This window comes from Eptatretus burgeri, chromosome 17 (assembly GCF_056783735.1).
Source record: "Eptatretus burgeri isolate ZD-2024b chromosome 17, Ebu_testis_v1, whole genome shotgun sequence".
In the NCBI taxonomy this organism is placed as follows: domain Eukaryota; kingdom Metazoa; phylum Chordata; class Myxini; order Myxiniformes; family Myxinidae; genus Eptatretus; species Eptatretus burgeri.
In genome coordinates this window covers 17,573,024-17,590,323 of record NC_140977.1, presented here as the reverse complement: position 1 = coordinate 17,590,323, position 17,300 = coordinate 17,573,024, and the positions used below count along the sequence as shown (strand labels likewise).

Genomic DNA, 17,300 nt, shown 5'->3' with positions numbered 1-17,300 from the left:
ATTAAGCCTTGAAAGTTGATGCAAGCAATTCCTACAGCTGTCCCAACTTTTGTTGATTATATAAATAAACCCTCTGTCAGTATAAAAGCAGTGTTGGAACAGACTGTATTGCTGCATCCTCTGAAGCATTGTTTGGACAACATTGCAATGCAGGAAGTAGTATATTGCTATCATAATGGCGAGAAAAAGATAATTAACAAAGGAAGACAGACAGACCATTATAACCCTTAAAAGTGAAGGTCTTTCCTTTGGAGAAAGTACAAATTAGCCAAGGGGTCAGAGAGTACAGTTTCCTACACCATCAAAAGGCACTTGGAAACTGGAGGAAACTCTGACAGGAAGAGGTCTGGCAGACCCAAAGCCACAAAACAATCAGAAGACAAGTTTCTGAGAATCAACAGCTTGCGTGATAGTCTGCTCACAGGACAGAAACTTCAAGCACAGCTTAATGCTGGTCGAAGTAAAGAAGTCTCAGTTTCAACTGTGAAGACAAGACTTCGAGCTGCAGGTTTGACAGGTCAAGTGGCAGTAAGAAAGCCATTGCTAAGATGGCAAAATAAGAAAAAGAGGTTTGCCTGGGCCATGAAGCACCACCAGTTGACTACTGAAAACTGGAAGAAGGTCTTATGGACCGATGAATCAAAATTTGAAACCTTCGGTTCATCGCGCAGGGTTTTTGTACGACGTTGAGTCGGCGAAAGGATGGTTCCTCAGTGTGTGACACCAACTGTCAAACATGGAGGAGGAAACGTGATGATCTGGGGCTCCTTTGCTGGAGCCAGATTCGGCAACTTGCACAGAGTGACTGGCACCCTGAACCAAAAGGGCTACTACAGCATTTTGCAGCACCATGCAATACCCTCTGGTCTATGCCTAGTTCGTCAGAGGTTCATACCACAGCAAGATAACGACCCAAAACATACCTCCAGGCTATGTCAGAACTACCTCAGAAGAAAAAAACAAGACGGTAGGCTTCGAATCATGGAATGGCCAGCACAGTCTCCAGACTTATACCCCGTCAAGAAACGTCAAATTACGCGCAGACATTAACAGAAATAATATTTTAAAAAAATTAATCTTTACTTTAAATACAATGTTTCTTGTTACACTTTTTGTGTCAAATTCACCTTCTGAGGGAGTCAGCATGTGCAGAAGAGGGTTTTACATTGCAGATGCTGTTTTCGAGGAGTGGCATTACGCCTCTCGGCAGTGACGGTCTGTCAACGACAGACGTAATGACGTCAGCGAATGACCGATGATGTCATGACGGAATTAGGCCTCTCAGCGGTGATGTCACACGTCGCCATGCAAACGAATGTAAAAATGAGAAAATCACCCAAAATTCCCAAACCTGTCCGTCTGGCACGATCTCACATAGCCCTTAGACCACAGAGCATCCGCATGCCGAAAGTGGCGACAATCCGTCCTGCAATTTTGGAGGAGATACGTCAAATTACACGCAGACGTTAACAGAAATTATATATATATATATATATATATATATATATATATATATATATATATATATATATATATATATATATATATATATATACACATACATATATAGTTATATACATATATACGCATATATACATACCTTTTTTCTATATGTACAGATCTGGCAAAAAAAATTAGAGACCACTGCAAAAAAAATTAAAATCAACATCTTTACATGTATGGCAGCCATTCCATTCCAGTGTCTGTTGAATTCCAACACAGGCACACCTCATTCTACTTCGTCAGGTACTGATTAGGTGATCATCTGAACCAAATCTTATTTAACAAGGAAAAGTATAAAAACCACTGCTGTGGTCATCACTATCCTCTTGCAATAGGACCAGCTGGATGGCAAAAACAGTGCCAGTAGTACCTCAAAAGTAATTGGAATCAAAAAAATAACTATTGACCATGCCAAAAAGAGTTGAAAAGAAAAATTTTGAGTGAAGAAAAGAAGGGTTCAATTCTGCCTTTACTGGCAGAGGGATACAGTGAGCATCACGTTGCTTCCATCCTTAAAATTTCAAAGACGGCGGTTCACAAGACCAAGGTCAAGCAGCAGTCATTGGGGACAACGAAGCTACAGAATGGCAGAGGGAGAAAACGACTTTCCACTGACTGGGATGACCGCCAACTCATTTGAATGTCACTCAACAACCGTAGGATGACATCAAGTGACCTACAAAAAGAATGGCAAATGACAGCTGGGGTGAAGTGCACGACGAGGACGGTTCGAAACAGGCTCCTAGGGGCAGGGCTGAAGTCGTGCATAGCTCGAAAAAAGCCCTTCATCAATGAGAAGCAAAGAAGAGCCAGGCTGAGGTTTGCAAAAGACCATAAGGATTGGACCGTAGAGGACTGGAGTAAGGTTATCTTCTCTGATGAGTCCAATTTTCAGCTTTGTCCAACACCTGGTCGTCTAATGGTTAGACGGAGACCTGGAGAGGCCTACAAGCCACAGTGTCTCGCATCCACTGTGAAATTTGGTGGATGATCGGTGATGATCTGGGGGTGCTTCAGCAAGGCTGGAATCGGGCAGATTTGCCTTTGTGAAGGACTCATGAATCAAGCCACGTACAAGGTTGTCCTGGAAGAACACTTGCTTCCTTCCGCTCTGACAATGTTCCCCAACTCTGAAGATTGTTTTTTCCAGCAGGACAATGCTCTATGCTACACAGCCAGGTCAATCAAGGTGTGGATGGAGGACCATCAGATCAAGACCCTGTCATGGCCAGCCCAATCTCCAGACATGAACCCCATTGAAAACCTCTGGAATGTGATCAAGAGGAAGATGGATGGTCACAAGTCATCAAACAAAGCCGAGCTGCTTGAATTTTTGCGCTAGGAGTGGCATAAAGTCACCCAGCAGCAATGTGAAGGACTGGTGGAGAGCATGCCAAGACGCATGAAAGCTGTGATTGAAAATCAGGGTTATTCCACAAAATATTGATTTCTGAACTCTTCCTAAGTTAAAACATTAGTATTGTGTTGTTTAAAAATGAATATGAACTTCTTTTGTTTGTATTATTGAGGTCTAAGAACACTGAATCTTTGTTGTTATTTTGACCAGTTGTCATTTTCTGCAAATAAATGCTCTAAATGACAATATATTTATTCGGAATTTGGGAGAAATGTTGTCAGTAGTTTATAGAATAAAACAAAACTGTTCATTTTACTCAAACACATACTATAAATAGTAAAACCAGAAAAACTGATAATTTTGCAGTGGTCTCTTAATTTTTTCCAGAGCTATATATATACATACATATATATATATATATATATATATATATATATATATATATATATATATATATATATATATATATATATATATATATATATATATTGTTGCGGTCTTCGCGCCCGCCGGCGTGCTGACGGCCACGTAACTCGAATCGCGGCACGTCGCCCACCGGACGGACAATCCAGTCGTGACCCTCTCGGACTAACGCCGGGAACCAGTCACGGGTGGACCTTTCGGTCTCACCGCGATCGAGCCAATCAGCCCCCGCGTGGGATAGGGTTGCTCGCCAAATTCGACCTACCTAAGTACCCACGCGGAGGGTAGACCGGGCGATCGCACCTCGCCGCAGGTCGACTTCGGACACGGGCCACTTAAGCGACCCGTTCCGTACTATCAGAATAACCGAGCGGTGTTATCGTCGACCTCGACGGTTCGATTAATTATCGGGTGTATTCAGCCCACTACCAACCCTTTACGTGAAGCAAGATGAGGGTTCAATGGGGGAAAAGACGAAGCGAAGCGGGAGAACAGTTCAACAATAAAGCACATTTATTCGCAGCACACGGGAAGCACACAAATACAATTCCACCAAAAGCACACAAAAAAAAGAAAACACAATTCCATTTACACAAAAAGCAAATATAAAAGCGAAAACAATGCAGAGCTAATACCGACTACCGAGCACACGGCAACACTTATACATTTCTACTTCACAGACGGCGCCGACAACACATACCCAAAACCAAGGAAAAGAAATCCCCCAAGAATGAGGCAGGCCTGAGGCCGAGACCGGGTCGGGCCTACCCGTCTGGTGATGAGACGCGGAGTGGCGATGGCCCCGCAACCCGCGGGCCTCGAGGACGGTGTCTGGTAGGGGGTAGGAACGGGGCCCCCTTGGTCGCACTATCTCAGCGCGGGGGGAAACAGGAGGGGGTTGCTGATGCTCGGGGTATAGAGGATCTTTATTATCCCTGCTGTGCGTCTCCACCTCGGCCAGGTCGCGCTGCCGGCCTCCCTCGGGCGTGCAGCTCCCGGCACCGACGCGAGCACCCCCTCGTCTGCCTTCGCCGTTGCCGCCTCTCCGCCTCTGGACTCTCCACCCTGGACTCTTCTTTGGGCTCTCCTCGTTCGACTCTCTTCAGCTTCTCCAGCTACTGCAGGCTTCGGGCTCCAGACTTCCACACTCGTCCCCTCCGTTCCGACTCCTTCTCGTTCTGCTGACTGACGAACACCATCCTTTTATCCCCCCCGTAGCTTCGCCTTTGACCCCCTCCCTTCGACCTTTCACCTCGCTCCCCATTGGCCCGAGAAAAAGTGGGCGTGAAGGCTTTTTGATCCACAAATTTGCATATATCGATCGTTCTGGAGGCGGGGCCAAATCGCCCCTCGCTCACCGATTGGACGGCAAAAAGTGGGCGTGTGTCGTTTTTGATCCGTTTTTGAAGCACAAAATCCGTGATTTTGTACACGCTGTTCAACGTGCGCCCTGCACGAGTCCAACACCGGTACCCACAGCGGGGCAAGAACGGTGGCGATGCTACGGTTGCGAGGTGTGACGTGAAGGTCGTGGCGGTTGTGGTGAAGCGGTGGTTGTGGTCGGTGGTTGATGTTGTGGTTGTGATCATGGCGGTTGGTCCAAAATAAAGATAGTAAAAGAAAAACGGCTATCCTGAAGAGTCGCAGCTCGCATAAATGACATGTATTCCCACTAGACAACGGGGTGTGGGCCTAACTACACATATACTTGCCGAGATACCTCACCTAAGGGACCTGAATGGTGGTTTGCGAATTTGGTAACCACAACACTATATATATATATATATATATATATATATATATATATATATCTTCTTCTTCTTTCGGCTGCTCCCGTTAGGGGTCGCCACAGCAGATCATCCGTATGATCCGCATAGTGATTTGGCTTAGTTTTTATGCTGGATGCCCTTCCTGACAACCCTGGTCGCCTCTCACGAAACAGGGATATGGTACACCTATTCTAACCGGGGCATACACCGGGCCCAGTACACTGGTACTCACTTCGCCGACCTCGGAAGGATGACAGGCTGAGTCAACCTCCTGGTGTGTATTAATTCAAGCAGCGAATGGGGCTTGAACTCAGGACCTTTTGGATCCCAAGCCGCTACCCTAACCACTACACCAACACCAGGCTAAAGCTGTGTATATGTATATATATATATATATATTGTTACGGATCTGGAAACCATTTGCATTCAACATTCAGATGTCCCAAAAGTCAGTCATGTCATAAAGTATGTGTATAGTCAGATCCCCTTCCTTTTGTCTTGTGGGAGAATCAAAGGCGTGCATTGTGATTTCATTTAGTTAGGTTATTACATCGAACAAGCCATCTGACAACCATCCCATCTGCATGACCCCTCGGCCCATCACGATCCACCACCAACCAGCTGCCTTCTCGCACCCTGACATGCCAAGGCAAGATCTCGCGGTTCTGGTTTCTTGGCTCCCACAAACGTTGTAACTCTTTCACGACGACCTTTGCAACATTGATACTGTTGCTCATCAAGTATGAACCCACGTGGAAGAGTGGCTGGTGTTTCCCGGCAAGGGCCGTTGCGGTGTTGATATTGTTACTCGTCAAGTATGACCCGCATGGAAGAGCGACTGGGGTTTCCCAGCAGGGGCCAAGGCCCCACCCCAGAAGGGTGGGCTGTAGGACCCTGTTCAATCAAACGTGGACAGCGAGGTGTGTTAGACCAAGGGCCCCTCCCCATTGAGGGAGGTTAAAAAATCCCCGAGCATCTCTGAGAGCAGAGTTTTTGTGGGTTTTTGCTGTTACGAAGGAGTTATGAAGGCTGTTACGAAGGGGTGGTAACAGTGTTTGTTACGAGGGCTGTCACGAGGGTTGAGCAGAAGGTCGTTGAGGTGGCGAACGTGTCTCTGCTGGCCCTCTACAAGGAAGGAAAGAGCGACCCCGACCCCCCCTCCGTGGACCCTGGCCATTCACCACCTAAGCTCTGCCACGAACCTCAAGTCCCACACGTGTGACTGGGGACCAAACTAGCGACCATTGTCAGGTGCTGCAGCACGGAGTACCCCCTTTCTCCGATAGCCAGGTACCCATCCGAACTTTGATCCCAAGCTTGTCTCTCTCCTCAGCTGTGAGGGTCCAATGAAGAACTCTGGGTTTCTTTTCATTTGTGTGTGTGTCTGCGTGTGGGCCTGTCTTTAAGTAGAACTGAATAAGTGTTTTTGGATCATTGTAAATATTCCTTGCTTGCATATTCATGTTAAGTCTTGCTTTGTGTCTTCATTTACTGTAAATAAATCATCACAGAAATGTTCTGAGTCCGTTTCCGTCCCTTCTTGTATTGGTCCAGCATGGTTTGGATCTGAGTTTAGGCGGGGGTTTTTCCCCGGTAATCGGACAATTGTCGCCGGGAAGTCCTGGGCAGGCCCGCTCAACAGCATCCGAGTCGGAAAGGTGGGTGGCAGAGTGGTAGTCGGTAGGTGTAATTTTACCGCTGCCAGTCGAGTGAATCCGGTTCGGCCAGGAGTTCTGAGGGCGTGGATCCCCGGTAGCCGAGACCGCGTGGTTACTTAGGTACATTGGATCTAGACAAAATAACCCTACGCCACGCGGTAGAGATATTGGCGTTCCACGGTCGGTTAAACGACCCGCCGGGTTGCGGAGTTTTCCGAGCGACGGCCTACAATTCCGAGGAGTTTGGTGGGAGACAACGCAAGCTTTTCCCACCTCGTGGTCGTTCTCGCCACTGGACCCCCGGCCCACAACAATATATATATATATATATATATATATATATATATACACACAATCATATATATGTATGTATATATATATATATATATATATATATATATATATATATATATATATATATATATATATATATATATATCTCTCTCTCTCTCTCTCTCTCTCTCTCTCTCTCTCTCTCTCTCCCTCTCTCTCTCTCTCTCTCTCTCTTTCTCTCTCTCTCTTTCTCTCTCTCTCTTTCTCTCTCTCTCTTTCTCTCTCTCTCTCTCTCTCTCTCTCTCTCTCTCTCTCTCATCCAACTGTGGCCTCACTACCCAATTGTCAATTTGTTGCCATGTTTCTGTCACCTCACTTTTCCATGAGCCAAGATTATATATGAACATGGAAAATAAAGCAATAAAAAGTGTGACATTAAAGCTCAATTAGAATTGAATATTGTACAAATTTAGGATAACAGGATAAAAGAAGGAACATTATTGTTGATTAAAATAATTCACCAAATGATGAAAACGATAATGGATGTTTGAGAAATTGATTTACCATCACGAATATTTTTTCTTCAAGCAATGAAATCAAAACGTAGGATTTTTTTTCTTCTTCAAAACACCAGAGTACATCATCAAAATGTCCAAATCAAAATGTGTTGGCATTGACACAAACCTTGATTGGGATGGCTCTTGAAGAAAGAAGCTTCAGAGTCATTTGGTTCTGGTCGATCCGGGTGGAAATCAATGTCGTGCTCGGTTTTCACTTCCACAAATAAATCTGGAAAAAGTAACTTTTATTAAATGAAGATAGTCTTGTGTCAGATTCCTGCTATTAAAATCCACACTAATAAATGTGTGTGTGTTGGTGTGTGTGTGCGCGTTGGTGTGTGTGTGTGCATGTCAGTCTCCTCCATAACTCCAAAAACATGAAACCAAGCATGCTGAAACTTTGCATACATGCCAAGAGAACTCCAAGGAAGTGCATGAGTGAAAATTGGGTGTTTGGGTTAATTAAAAAACATGCCTTTTGAAGATAATTAACGGCCTTATTTATGACCCTCCAGTACAAAACCAGTCGGAAATCGCAAAAATTCAATATTGAGTTATTGGGTTTATTTGAAAGCCCATAAAATAAGCATCACAACTGTGTATTATACATGGTGATCCATCACAAACTGACCGAGATATCTAACGATGAAGTTTCACAACACACGTTATTGGGAAAATCGAAATAACTGGATATTGGCTTGTGAAGTTTGAGAAACTATTGCGAGTATACGTTGCTAAGGACTTTGTTTCTCAAACTCCAGAAGCTAAAGGGGCTATCACACCTTGACGTTTTACCTGGCGTATGGCAAGGTATCAAAATGTATGTAAAACGCTGGTGTACGCTGAACTATTGATGTTTTTTAAGTTTTGGGCGTATAATAACGTGTTGGACGTATGCATAACGTATTAGTAACGTACACAGAATGTTTCAATCGCATATAGATAACTTATACCAACGAATGGTGAGCGTGTTGTCGGCGTTCACAACCTATGCCCAACGATAGTCTAATTTATGCATAGCGCGCGGCAGCGTATCACCGACGATCACGTGGCGTAGGCTATTCATAGGCTGTGGCTTGACGATTCAAATCATAACCGCAGTAGACATCGAAGTGTGAAGCTGCTGTCACACCTTGGCGTTTTAGCCAGCATATGCCGACGTATGAAAAAATTGCCGAACCAAGCTGGCACACGTTGAATACGTTTTGGGTAAGTTTTCTATACGTTAAGAGCACGCTGGTATATATTGTAGTACGCTGGCATACGTCGGAGTATGCCGAGTACGTCGACAAATTTTCAGCATGTTGAAAATTTCTCGACGTACTCGGCGTATGACACACGTTCCGCATATGCTGGCCATAAGTTGTAGGCACGTTACACGATTGTTGACACACGTCGACACGTTACTTGTAAGTTACTCATAAGTCGAAACACATCGAGGTAATGGTTAGCGTCAGTGTTCCAGACTCCCTGGTTTTTTTTATTTTTTTTTTCTTCGTTATGACGGTGATGTTGACACTTTGATTTCCAGTGCGGTTTTGATTTAAATCGTTGAGCGGCAGCCTATTAATTATATTATATTATAACCGCACTAGAAATCGAAGTGTCAACATCACCGTCATACCGAAGGAAAAAAAAAAAAACGAGGGAGTCTGGAACACTGACGCTAACCATTACCTTGACGTGTTTCGACTTATGAGTAACGTGTGTCGACGTGTGTCAACGAGCCGACAACTTATGGCCAGCATTATGCGGAACATGTGAGTTATACGCTGGCATACGTCGAAAAATTTAAAGCATGGAAAATTTGTCTAACAGCTCAGCGTACTACGAAAGAAAGCCAGCGTACTACGATGTATGCAAGTGTGCTCTTAACGTATTCAAACTTTAAAAAATAAAAAACAGCCGTTTTTTTACAGCCATTTTTCCCTGCTGAGCAGGGGTTAGCTTTTCTTGAGGCAATGTTTTATGGCCGGATGCCCTTCCTGACGCCAACCCTGGTCGCCTCTAACGACACAAAGGGATATGGTACACCGATTCTAACCGGGGCATACACCAGGACCAGTACACTGGTACTCATTTCCCGACCTCGTAAGGATGACAGGCTGAGTCAACCTCCTGGTGTAAATTCAGCGCCAACGGGGCTCGAACGCAGGACCCTAGGATCCCAAGCCGCCACGCTAACCACTAAGCCAACACCAGGCTTGTATACAAACTTACCCATAACGTATTCGACGTGTGCCAGCGTTTTAGCAAAATTTTTCATACGTCGGCATACGCTGGCTAAATCGTCAAGGTGTGACAGGGCCTCAATATCCGTTTATTTCGATTTTCTCCATAACGTGTGTTGTAAAACTTCATTGTAAGATATCTCAGTTTGCGACGGACCACCATGTATGATATACCGTTGTGATGCTTATTTTATGGGCTTTCAAATAAATCCAATAACTCAATATTGAAGTTTTGAGACTTCTGACTGCTTTTGTACTGGAGGGTCACATTTTATTTTGTCCCCATCCACCTCGCTCTCTGGGATCTTAAGGCGTATCCTGGGTTACCTCGCTGGGGTATGTAGCCAAGTTTTTTGGACTGCTCAGCCATGCCTTGACTTGGAACAGGCATGCCTGTTCATCATAGCTACGAACCGCTGGGTACATTGCAATGATTATAAACGCCGGTAGACTCCAGCGTTCGTGGCTTAATTTTATTTCCACACATGCCGTAACCTTGAGAATCTCTTACACTAAGCTGAATTACAAAATTTGAACCCCATAATTGAACTTAGCAGCAGTACCGACTACTTAAAAAAAAACGAGTTCACTTGTCTAATTCGGACATAGTTTGAACATTTGGACATAGCTGTCGCTTGCCAAGCTAGCTGTCCTTAACCATTATTTTACTTGGAGTGCTTGCTTGAGTGCTTAAGCCGCTTGCTGAGCTCCCGATAGTCAATGGCGATACGGTTCATGTCCTGATCGGGTTGTCCAGTCGGCAGATGATACAACGTAGAGGTACATATATAGGTATATTTGGATCTGTCATTTTGGGACTCTCCGTGTGTGTGTGTGTGTGTGTTTTGTATGTGTTGCTCATAAAGCAGAGCATATTCTATGCCAACTCACCCACCCCCAACTACACACACCCCTCTCTCTCTCTCTCTCTTTGTCCCATCCTCGCTCTACTCCCTCATAATGCAGTGCAGCATCCTCCAACACCTCTCTCTGTCTCATATCTGGATGGTGGTTATTACCATATGTGTCTGGATGGTGGCTATCTCTGGGTGTGTCCAGATGGTGGTGTTGTCTGGACAGCCCCTCCCCTCTTGCTGCCTTCCCCTCCCTTCATGCTGCCTTCCCTTCCCACACCCTTCCTTACTCCCCCACACCTCCTCGGTCTCCCTACCTCCTAGCTACTCAACCACTCCCTCCTCCCCTCTTCCCCCCCCCCCCAACCCCCTCGGTATACCAGTCATCTGGACAGTGGTTATGTCCAGACGGTCTGAATACTAACACTGCGTTAACCTTGCGGTCCCCTCACGCTGCCTTTCCTTCCCCTCCCCCCTCATACTGCCTTTCTCTCCCCTCCCCTCTCCTCATACTGCCTTTCCTTGCCCTACCCTCATGCTGCCTTTCCTTGCCCTCCCCTTATGCTGCCTTTCCTTGCCCTCCCCTCATTCTGCCTTCCCTTGCCCTACCCTCATGCTGCCTTTCCTTGCCCTACCCTCATGCTGCCTTTCCTTGCCCTACCCTCATGCTGCCTTTCCTTGCCCTACCCTCATGCTGCCTTTCCTTGCCCTACCCTCATGCTGCCTTTCCTTGCCCTACCCTCATGCTGCCTTTCCTTGCCCTACCCTCATGCTGCCTTTCCTTGCCCTCCCCTCATACTGCCTTTCCTTGCACTACCCTCATGCTGCCTTTCCTTGCCCTACCCTCATGCTGCCTTTCCTTGCCCTCCCCTCATACTGCCTTTCCTTGCCCTCCCCTCATGCTGCCTTTCCTTGCCCTCCCCTCATGCTGCCTTTCCTTGCCCTCCCCTCATTCTGCCTTCCCTTGTCTTACCCTCATGCTGCCTGCCCTTGCCCTCCCCTCATACTGCCTTTCCTTGCCCTACCCTCATGTTGCCTTTCCTTGCCCTAACCTCATGCTGCCTTTCCTTGCCCTCCCCTCATGCTGCCTTTCCTTGCCCTACCCTCATGCTGCCTTTCCTTGCCCTCCCCTCATGCTGACTTTCCTTGCCCTCCCCTCATACTGCCTTTCCTTGCCCTACCCTCATGCTGCCTTTCCTTGCCCTACCCTCATACTGCCTTCCCCTCATGCTGCCTTCCCTTGCCCTACCCTCATGCTGCCTTCCCTTGCCCTCCCCTCATGCTGCCTTCCCTTTCCACACCCTGGCATGCTCCCCTCACCCTCCACTCACCTCACTATCTCTCCTGTCTCTCCCTCCCCTCCTTTTTACTCCCCCCCTTTAATATTCCAGTCAGCGAAGCGACGGGTTGTATTTGCTCGTAGCTTAAGAAATATCGCATTAAAATCGTCGCTTTGAGTTCTTCCTTGAAGAGAGGAAATAAAACATTTCCCCATGGGAATAGCGTCGTATCAGAGGATGACGATATCAAAGCATTATGTTCTGTACAGTGTACAAACTGCCTCGACGTTACGAGATGCTTCTCACCCGACCACAACTTCAGTGGGAATTTCACCACCACCCAAAATAACAACCAACAAAATTGAGAAGGCAAAAGAAAATGGAGAGAACCCAAAATAGAGAAGGTTTTCTCACCAACTTGCATTGATTTGCAAATTACATACAATTACAACGAGCTGTTTTTGGGGTTTTCTTTTTCACCCCCTTCCTCTACTTCTTGTGTTTCATTCAACTTGTGTGCAGCTTGTTCACCCTCAGTGTTCATCTCCCCTACCCTTCATCCACTCTCATTTCTGCTTTGCTGGTGTTTCCCCCTTTCCACTTTATTCTCTTCCATCCTGCTATAGGTCTTCCGTGAACCTCGATCATTTATACAAAACAACATAAAAAAAACTCAGTGCTATACAATCACAGATCCCATCAGAAGTGATGAAGATCATACAACTCACCATTCAGTGGGTCACTTTGCTCCTCTTCAAGACCAAAGGAGTTCACATCCTCTATTTTTATCTGCAGAATCTCAGGAAATCCTTCCAACTCCTCAACCTTCATTTCACACCCGAGCACAGTCAGCTGTTCCGAATCCGGCTGCACACGACAGGAATCTTTCCAACCACCAACTTCAGCAGACATTGTGGGCGAACCTTTAAAGAGACAGTAAACATACCACTCTTCCTGATGTTTGCTCCACCCTGAGTACCTTGAATCTACACAGTTCCTACATGTGAACTACTCTGTACTTGAGACCTTATCCTCTTCCCAAAAGAGTAACAACACTTGAACATTCACCACACACAGACACGCACCGTTTGACATCCCCATAAATATATTGTTGCTGAGACAATACTGTAATTGTATTACATGATGATGTAAATTTTGATTTGGCCACATATAAAATATACCAACATTTAGATATTAATATAAAATCTGAGCCTGTTGAGCAATTTTAGAATAAAGACATTCAATGATGAGAAGACATTACACACAAACATCAGGGATGAGTATGAAGGATAATTTATGCTCAGATGTAATCCATGCAGCACATATTGCCAATATGGAGACAGTTTCCCCATATAACTAACTTTCAGACAATAAATAAGGAACCCACTTTGAAGAAAATCTGATGGAACCACAACATTCACATGGATCATGTCCATGGTAATTCACTTCAAGTTCATGACACTGATAGGTAGTACTGGGTTATCTGCATTAAATATTAAAGGAAGACCATATGTATGCATTGCCTGTACACTCAAATACTCCTCAGATCCCAATACCTTCTACACACACACACACACACACACACACACACACACACCCAATGGTTTATTGTGGGATAACATACATACACAAGGTGATGATGCCACACAAGCATGGATAGAAGGCGACAACAGAAACGCACTTTGAGGATTTCACATACAGTACCTTGGAAGCAAGACATTACAGATGGTGGTGAGTTGAGAAAGGAAGTATTGCACCACATTGCTGAAGCTGTCAGAGCCTTTGGATGTTTGAAAAAAAGCCTGTTTTTCAGGATAACAATCTGTCCGCAGCAACCAAGCAGGCAGTGTATCCTGATGTGGTCTTAACCCTTCTGCTTAATGGTGTTGAGACGTGGACCATCAAAGTAGAACATGTGAGGTGCCTGAGGCCTTTCCATTTTCACTGCATTTGGACCATCCTCAGAATGACCAAGGACCAACAGTGGAAGGAACATGTCTACATTGGCTTGACCACCTCAGCCGCATGGGGCAACAACGGATGTGAAAACACATGTTTGGAGAACTGGAGAAGAAGAGGCTCAGCTATGGCACAAATTCGAGGTGGTGAGATGGCATTGCATCTGATGTACAGGTCATTGGGATAAAAAGCGGATTGTGTGAGCTTTCACGGGAAAGTGATACGGTTTCAATCATGCACTGAAGGAATTATAACTGTGGAACAGCATCATCACTAAAATAAGTGCACAGCTAATTAGGCGCCTCGAAATGTTAACTATCCCTGCCTTTTTCGACACAAAGGACATCTCACAAGGCAAAGCTGTTTTATGCGGCAGCATCTGCACAGCAACCCAGCCGTCCCTATAATTTTCTCCAGGGCATTTGCCCGAGGACCCTGGGGTGTCATCCATTCACAATGGGCGGCTCCGAAGTTCAAGTTTAAACTCGTCCTCCAACACCTTCCTGACATACCCAAACACCCTCAGACACCTGTGCATCATGGCCTATTGTATGTACAAGTACTTTTTCATCTGTGGGTGCCACTGTGATAAATTGCAAACAACAGTGGTTCAAGTACTTGTGATCTGAGGTATACTTACAACGTCCCAGTTTGACATCCTCCCACTAACAACCCTTTTCGTCCTTTCCCCGTGCCAGTTCTTGCTCAATTTAACTACTCTACTGAAGACTCTGTCACACCCAAACCTTCCTAACAGACTCTTGTCTGCAAGTTACATCACTCTTCCAACGAGGCACTGTTCAAAACATCTCTCCAACCACCATCTCAACCACTCACCATTGATTAACAACAGCAACCACCATCGTGCCTGCATGGACGTCACTTCACCCCTGCTTGGGCGTCATTTCACCCAGGCTCAACTCATCATTCTCGCTGGTCAGCACCACGACCAATGAAGCTCGCTACCATCTAGCAAAAGTTTGCGTTGGCATTTCTGTTGTTCCTCTCTGTCAGCGGCAACCATCTCGCTGCCCAGAGAACCATCCGCGACCCTCCAGGATGCTTAAACTACCAGTGGGGAGCGATGCAAGATGCCTCCCACATTAAGTTGGGATATCGGCCCTGTAGCTTGTCTCGAAGACCAATGAAACCACTTCCAGTCCGACGATTTAGCGGAGCGGGTGATGTCGGGATGCAGGTGAAATCTGGCTCATTGAAGATCATGTGCTCGGAACATGAGCGGCAGAGATCAGTTGCTGCGCCGCATGGCTATGCCTGCCAGAGACACTGAGCTCCACCCCACATGGAGCGTATAAAACGGCATTCCAGGAGGTTATTTTGGAGATATTTCAGAAGTTGGCGTTGAGGTTCTTTTGGGAAGGTTTCAAAGATTTTCTTTGGGGTTTTCTTTGAGGTTATTTTTGGCTTTATTATGGGCACATTTTCTGGTGGTGGTTTCGAGGTGAGCACCACAAGCCGCAGCGGAGCGCCAAGTGATGAGGTGGAACAATAACCATGCCCCACAGTGACACCCCTCTATTCCAGTCCTCTCTCTTGCCTTGCCCCAGTGTAGGAAAGTGTCAGGCTCCTTAGCCCGCGCCGGTTAAGCGCAGATGTCAACAACGCCTCAAACTTTCTCTTATCTTTCTCCCTAATCTCCCTTCTTCGGAATGACCCTGATGGTGTCTGTAATGCTAAATAATTAAGTCTGTTCAAGTTAGTTAGAATCGGTGGAACTCTGCTCTTTTGTCTTTGTATTTTTGGACCACATTGGATGTTTTTTGCTGCACACTCCATACAAATTACTGTATGTCCCTGCTGTACCAATGCCTGTGAATACACCCCCTCTTTTAAATGTACCACATGCTTTCTTCACCATTGTAAATAAACTTTTGGTGTTTGTTCCTCCAAATCTGCTCGTCACGTCTTTTCCTTCAATGGTCTAATCCGTGCTTGGTGTAAGCGGGATGTTCTACCCCACTAATTGGCTCAAGTCACTCGCCAGTGCTGACTAACTTATCTGTTCTGCGAGGCAGAAAAATCACAAAGTGTGGCGCCGAGGGTGTGGCCTCTAGTTAGATTGCCGTGCCAATCGACAGATATCGCGGAAACTTTAAAGCGTAACCCTGCTGACCTGGTAGTCTCAGTCAAGTGGCTACGGCTGTGTAAGATCTGCAGCCTATTGGATGATGGAGTTATCTCTGGTCGCGGCCTCAGGGCCGGAGATCATAGTCCGGTCAGTTAGGGTAAATAAATGGCCAAACAGTGACAGACTGGACAAAAGCACCACATTTGGCATGTAGAAGGCACCAAAGTAAACATTTTGAGAAAAGGAGACACGTCCGACCTTGACCTTGAGGGTCAATTTTCAAGGTCAAAAGGTCACATTACACCAATTTACAATATAGGTCAATTTTGCTCAAAAATCTCTCCATAATTGATGAGACCACTTAGCTAGGATGGTGTAAACATTTCGTTTTTCATTCGACAGTATTATAATATTGTTGCGAATCTGGAAGCCTTGAGAACTCAACATACAGGTCCTATAGAACAGTTATATTGGTAAGTACGTGTCTTTAGTTAGGGTCCCCGTCCCTCGTTTAATGGGTGAATAAATGTACTTGCACTGTGAGTTACTTTGATAGTCAGGGTTTTCTTTCATTTTTACACCCCTCATAACTATGACAACACCAGCATCACCTTCACTTCGCTCTGGCCGACGCCATTGCCTACGTGCTTGTCAGCACGTACGTGGGCGGAGCCCACGCAGAATAAAGTTCCTCTGGCTGTTTGGTGGGCGGAGTTCAAGGAGGAGCCTCGCGGCGGCCCTCGACCAATCAGCGTGCTACGGGTGGGGTGACCGCTGCTCACCCAATCAGATCCCCCGACAGGGAGAAAGGGGTCCGCGTGACGTCACCACGCCCTCGAGCCAATCGACGGACTTGCTGCTCGTTTTGGCCAATGACAAGGCGGCGAGTGATTCTGCGTGCCAAAACCGTCCAGTGAGGGAGAGCGGGGAGGGCGAAGGCATCGGAAGGGGTGCGCGCCGGAAGGGGAAGACAAGAACCGGAAGGGGTGCGCGCCGTCTCATGGAAGTATACAGAGGAGAAGTTTGGTTGCCGGCATAAGGTCGGGAAGCCGCTCGCTGGTGTCTGGATTTGGCTCACCTCTCACTGGTGCCCGGTTCGAATCAGCTCGAAGACCACATGAGGTGGACAGGTCCGAGGCAGGCTCTGGTCTTCTGCTCGCCTTTCCCTCTGAGCTGGAGGCCTCAATAAAGGATGTGGCCACCGTTGTGTGTGTGTGTGTGTGTGTGTGTGTGTGTGTGTGTGTGTGTGTGTGTGTGTGTGTGTGTGTGTGTGTGTGTGTGTGGCGCCAGTCTAGTAAGTATGAATTGTATAAGTGTTCTTGGCTGTACATACGTGCTTCTCTA

General features: G+C 46.2%; 1 protein-coding gene across 1 annotated transcript in view; it reads right to left on the bottom strand.

The window, feature by feature from the left end:
- Nucleotides 1-15,856, bottom strand: part of LOC147009437 (uncharacterized) — a 37,975-nt gene extending 22,119 nt beyond the window's left edge. Inside the window, exons 1-3 of the mRNA XM_085862085.1 lie at nt 13,613-15,856; nt 12,637-12,831; nt 7,668-7,772 (exon numbers count right to left, since the gene is read on the bottom strand). Of these exons, the coding sequence (XP_085718211.1) occupies nt 7,668-7,772; nt 12,637-12,831; nt 13,613-13,670 (358 nt within the window). The 5' untranslated portion in view covers nt 13,671-15,856. The remainder of the gene's footprint in view (nt 1-7,667; nt 7,773-12,636; nt 12,832-13,612) is intronic.
- Nucleotides 15,857-17,300: the final 1,444 nt, after the last annotated feature.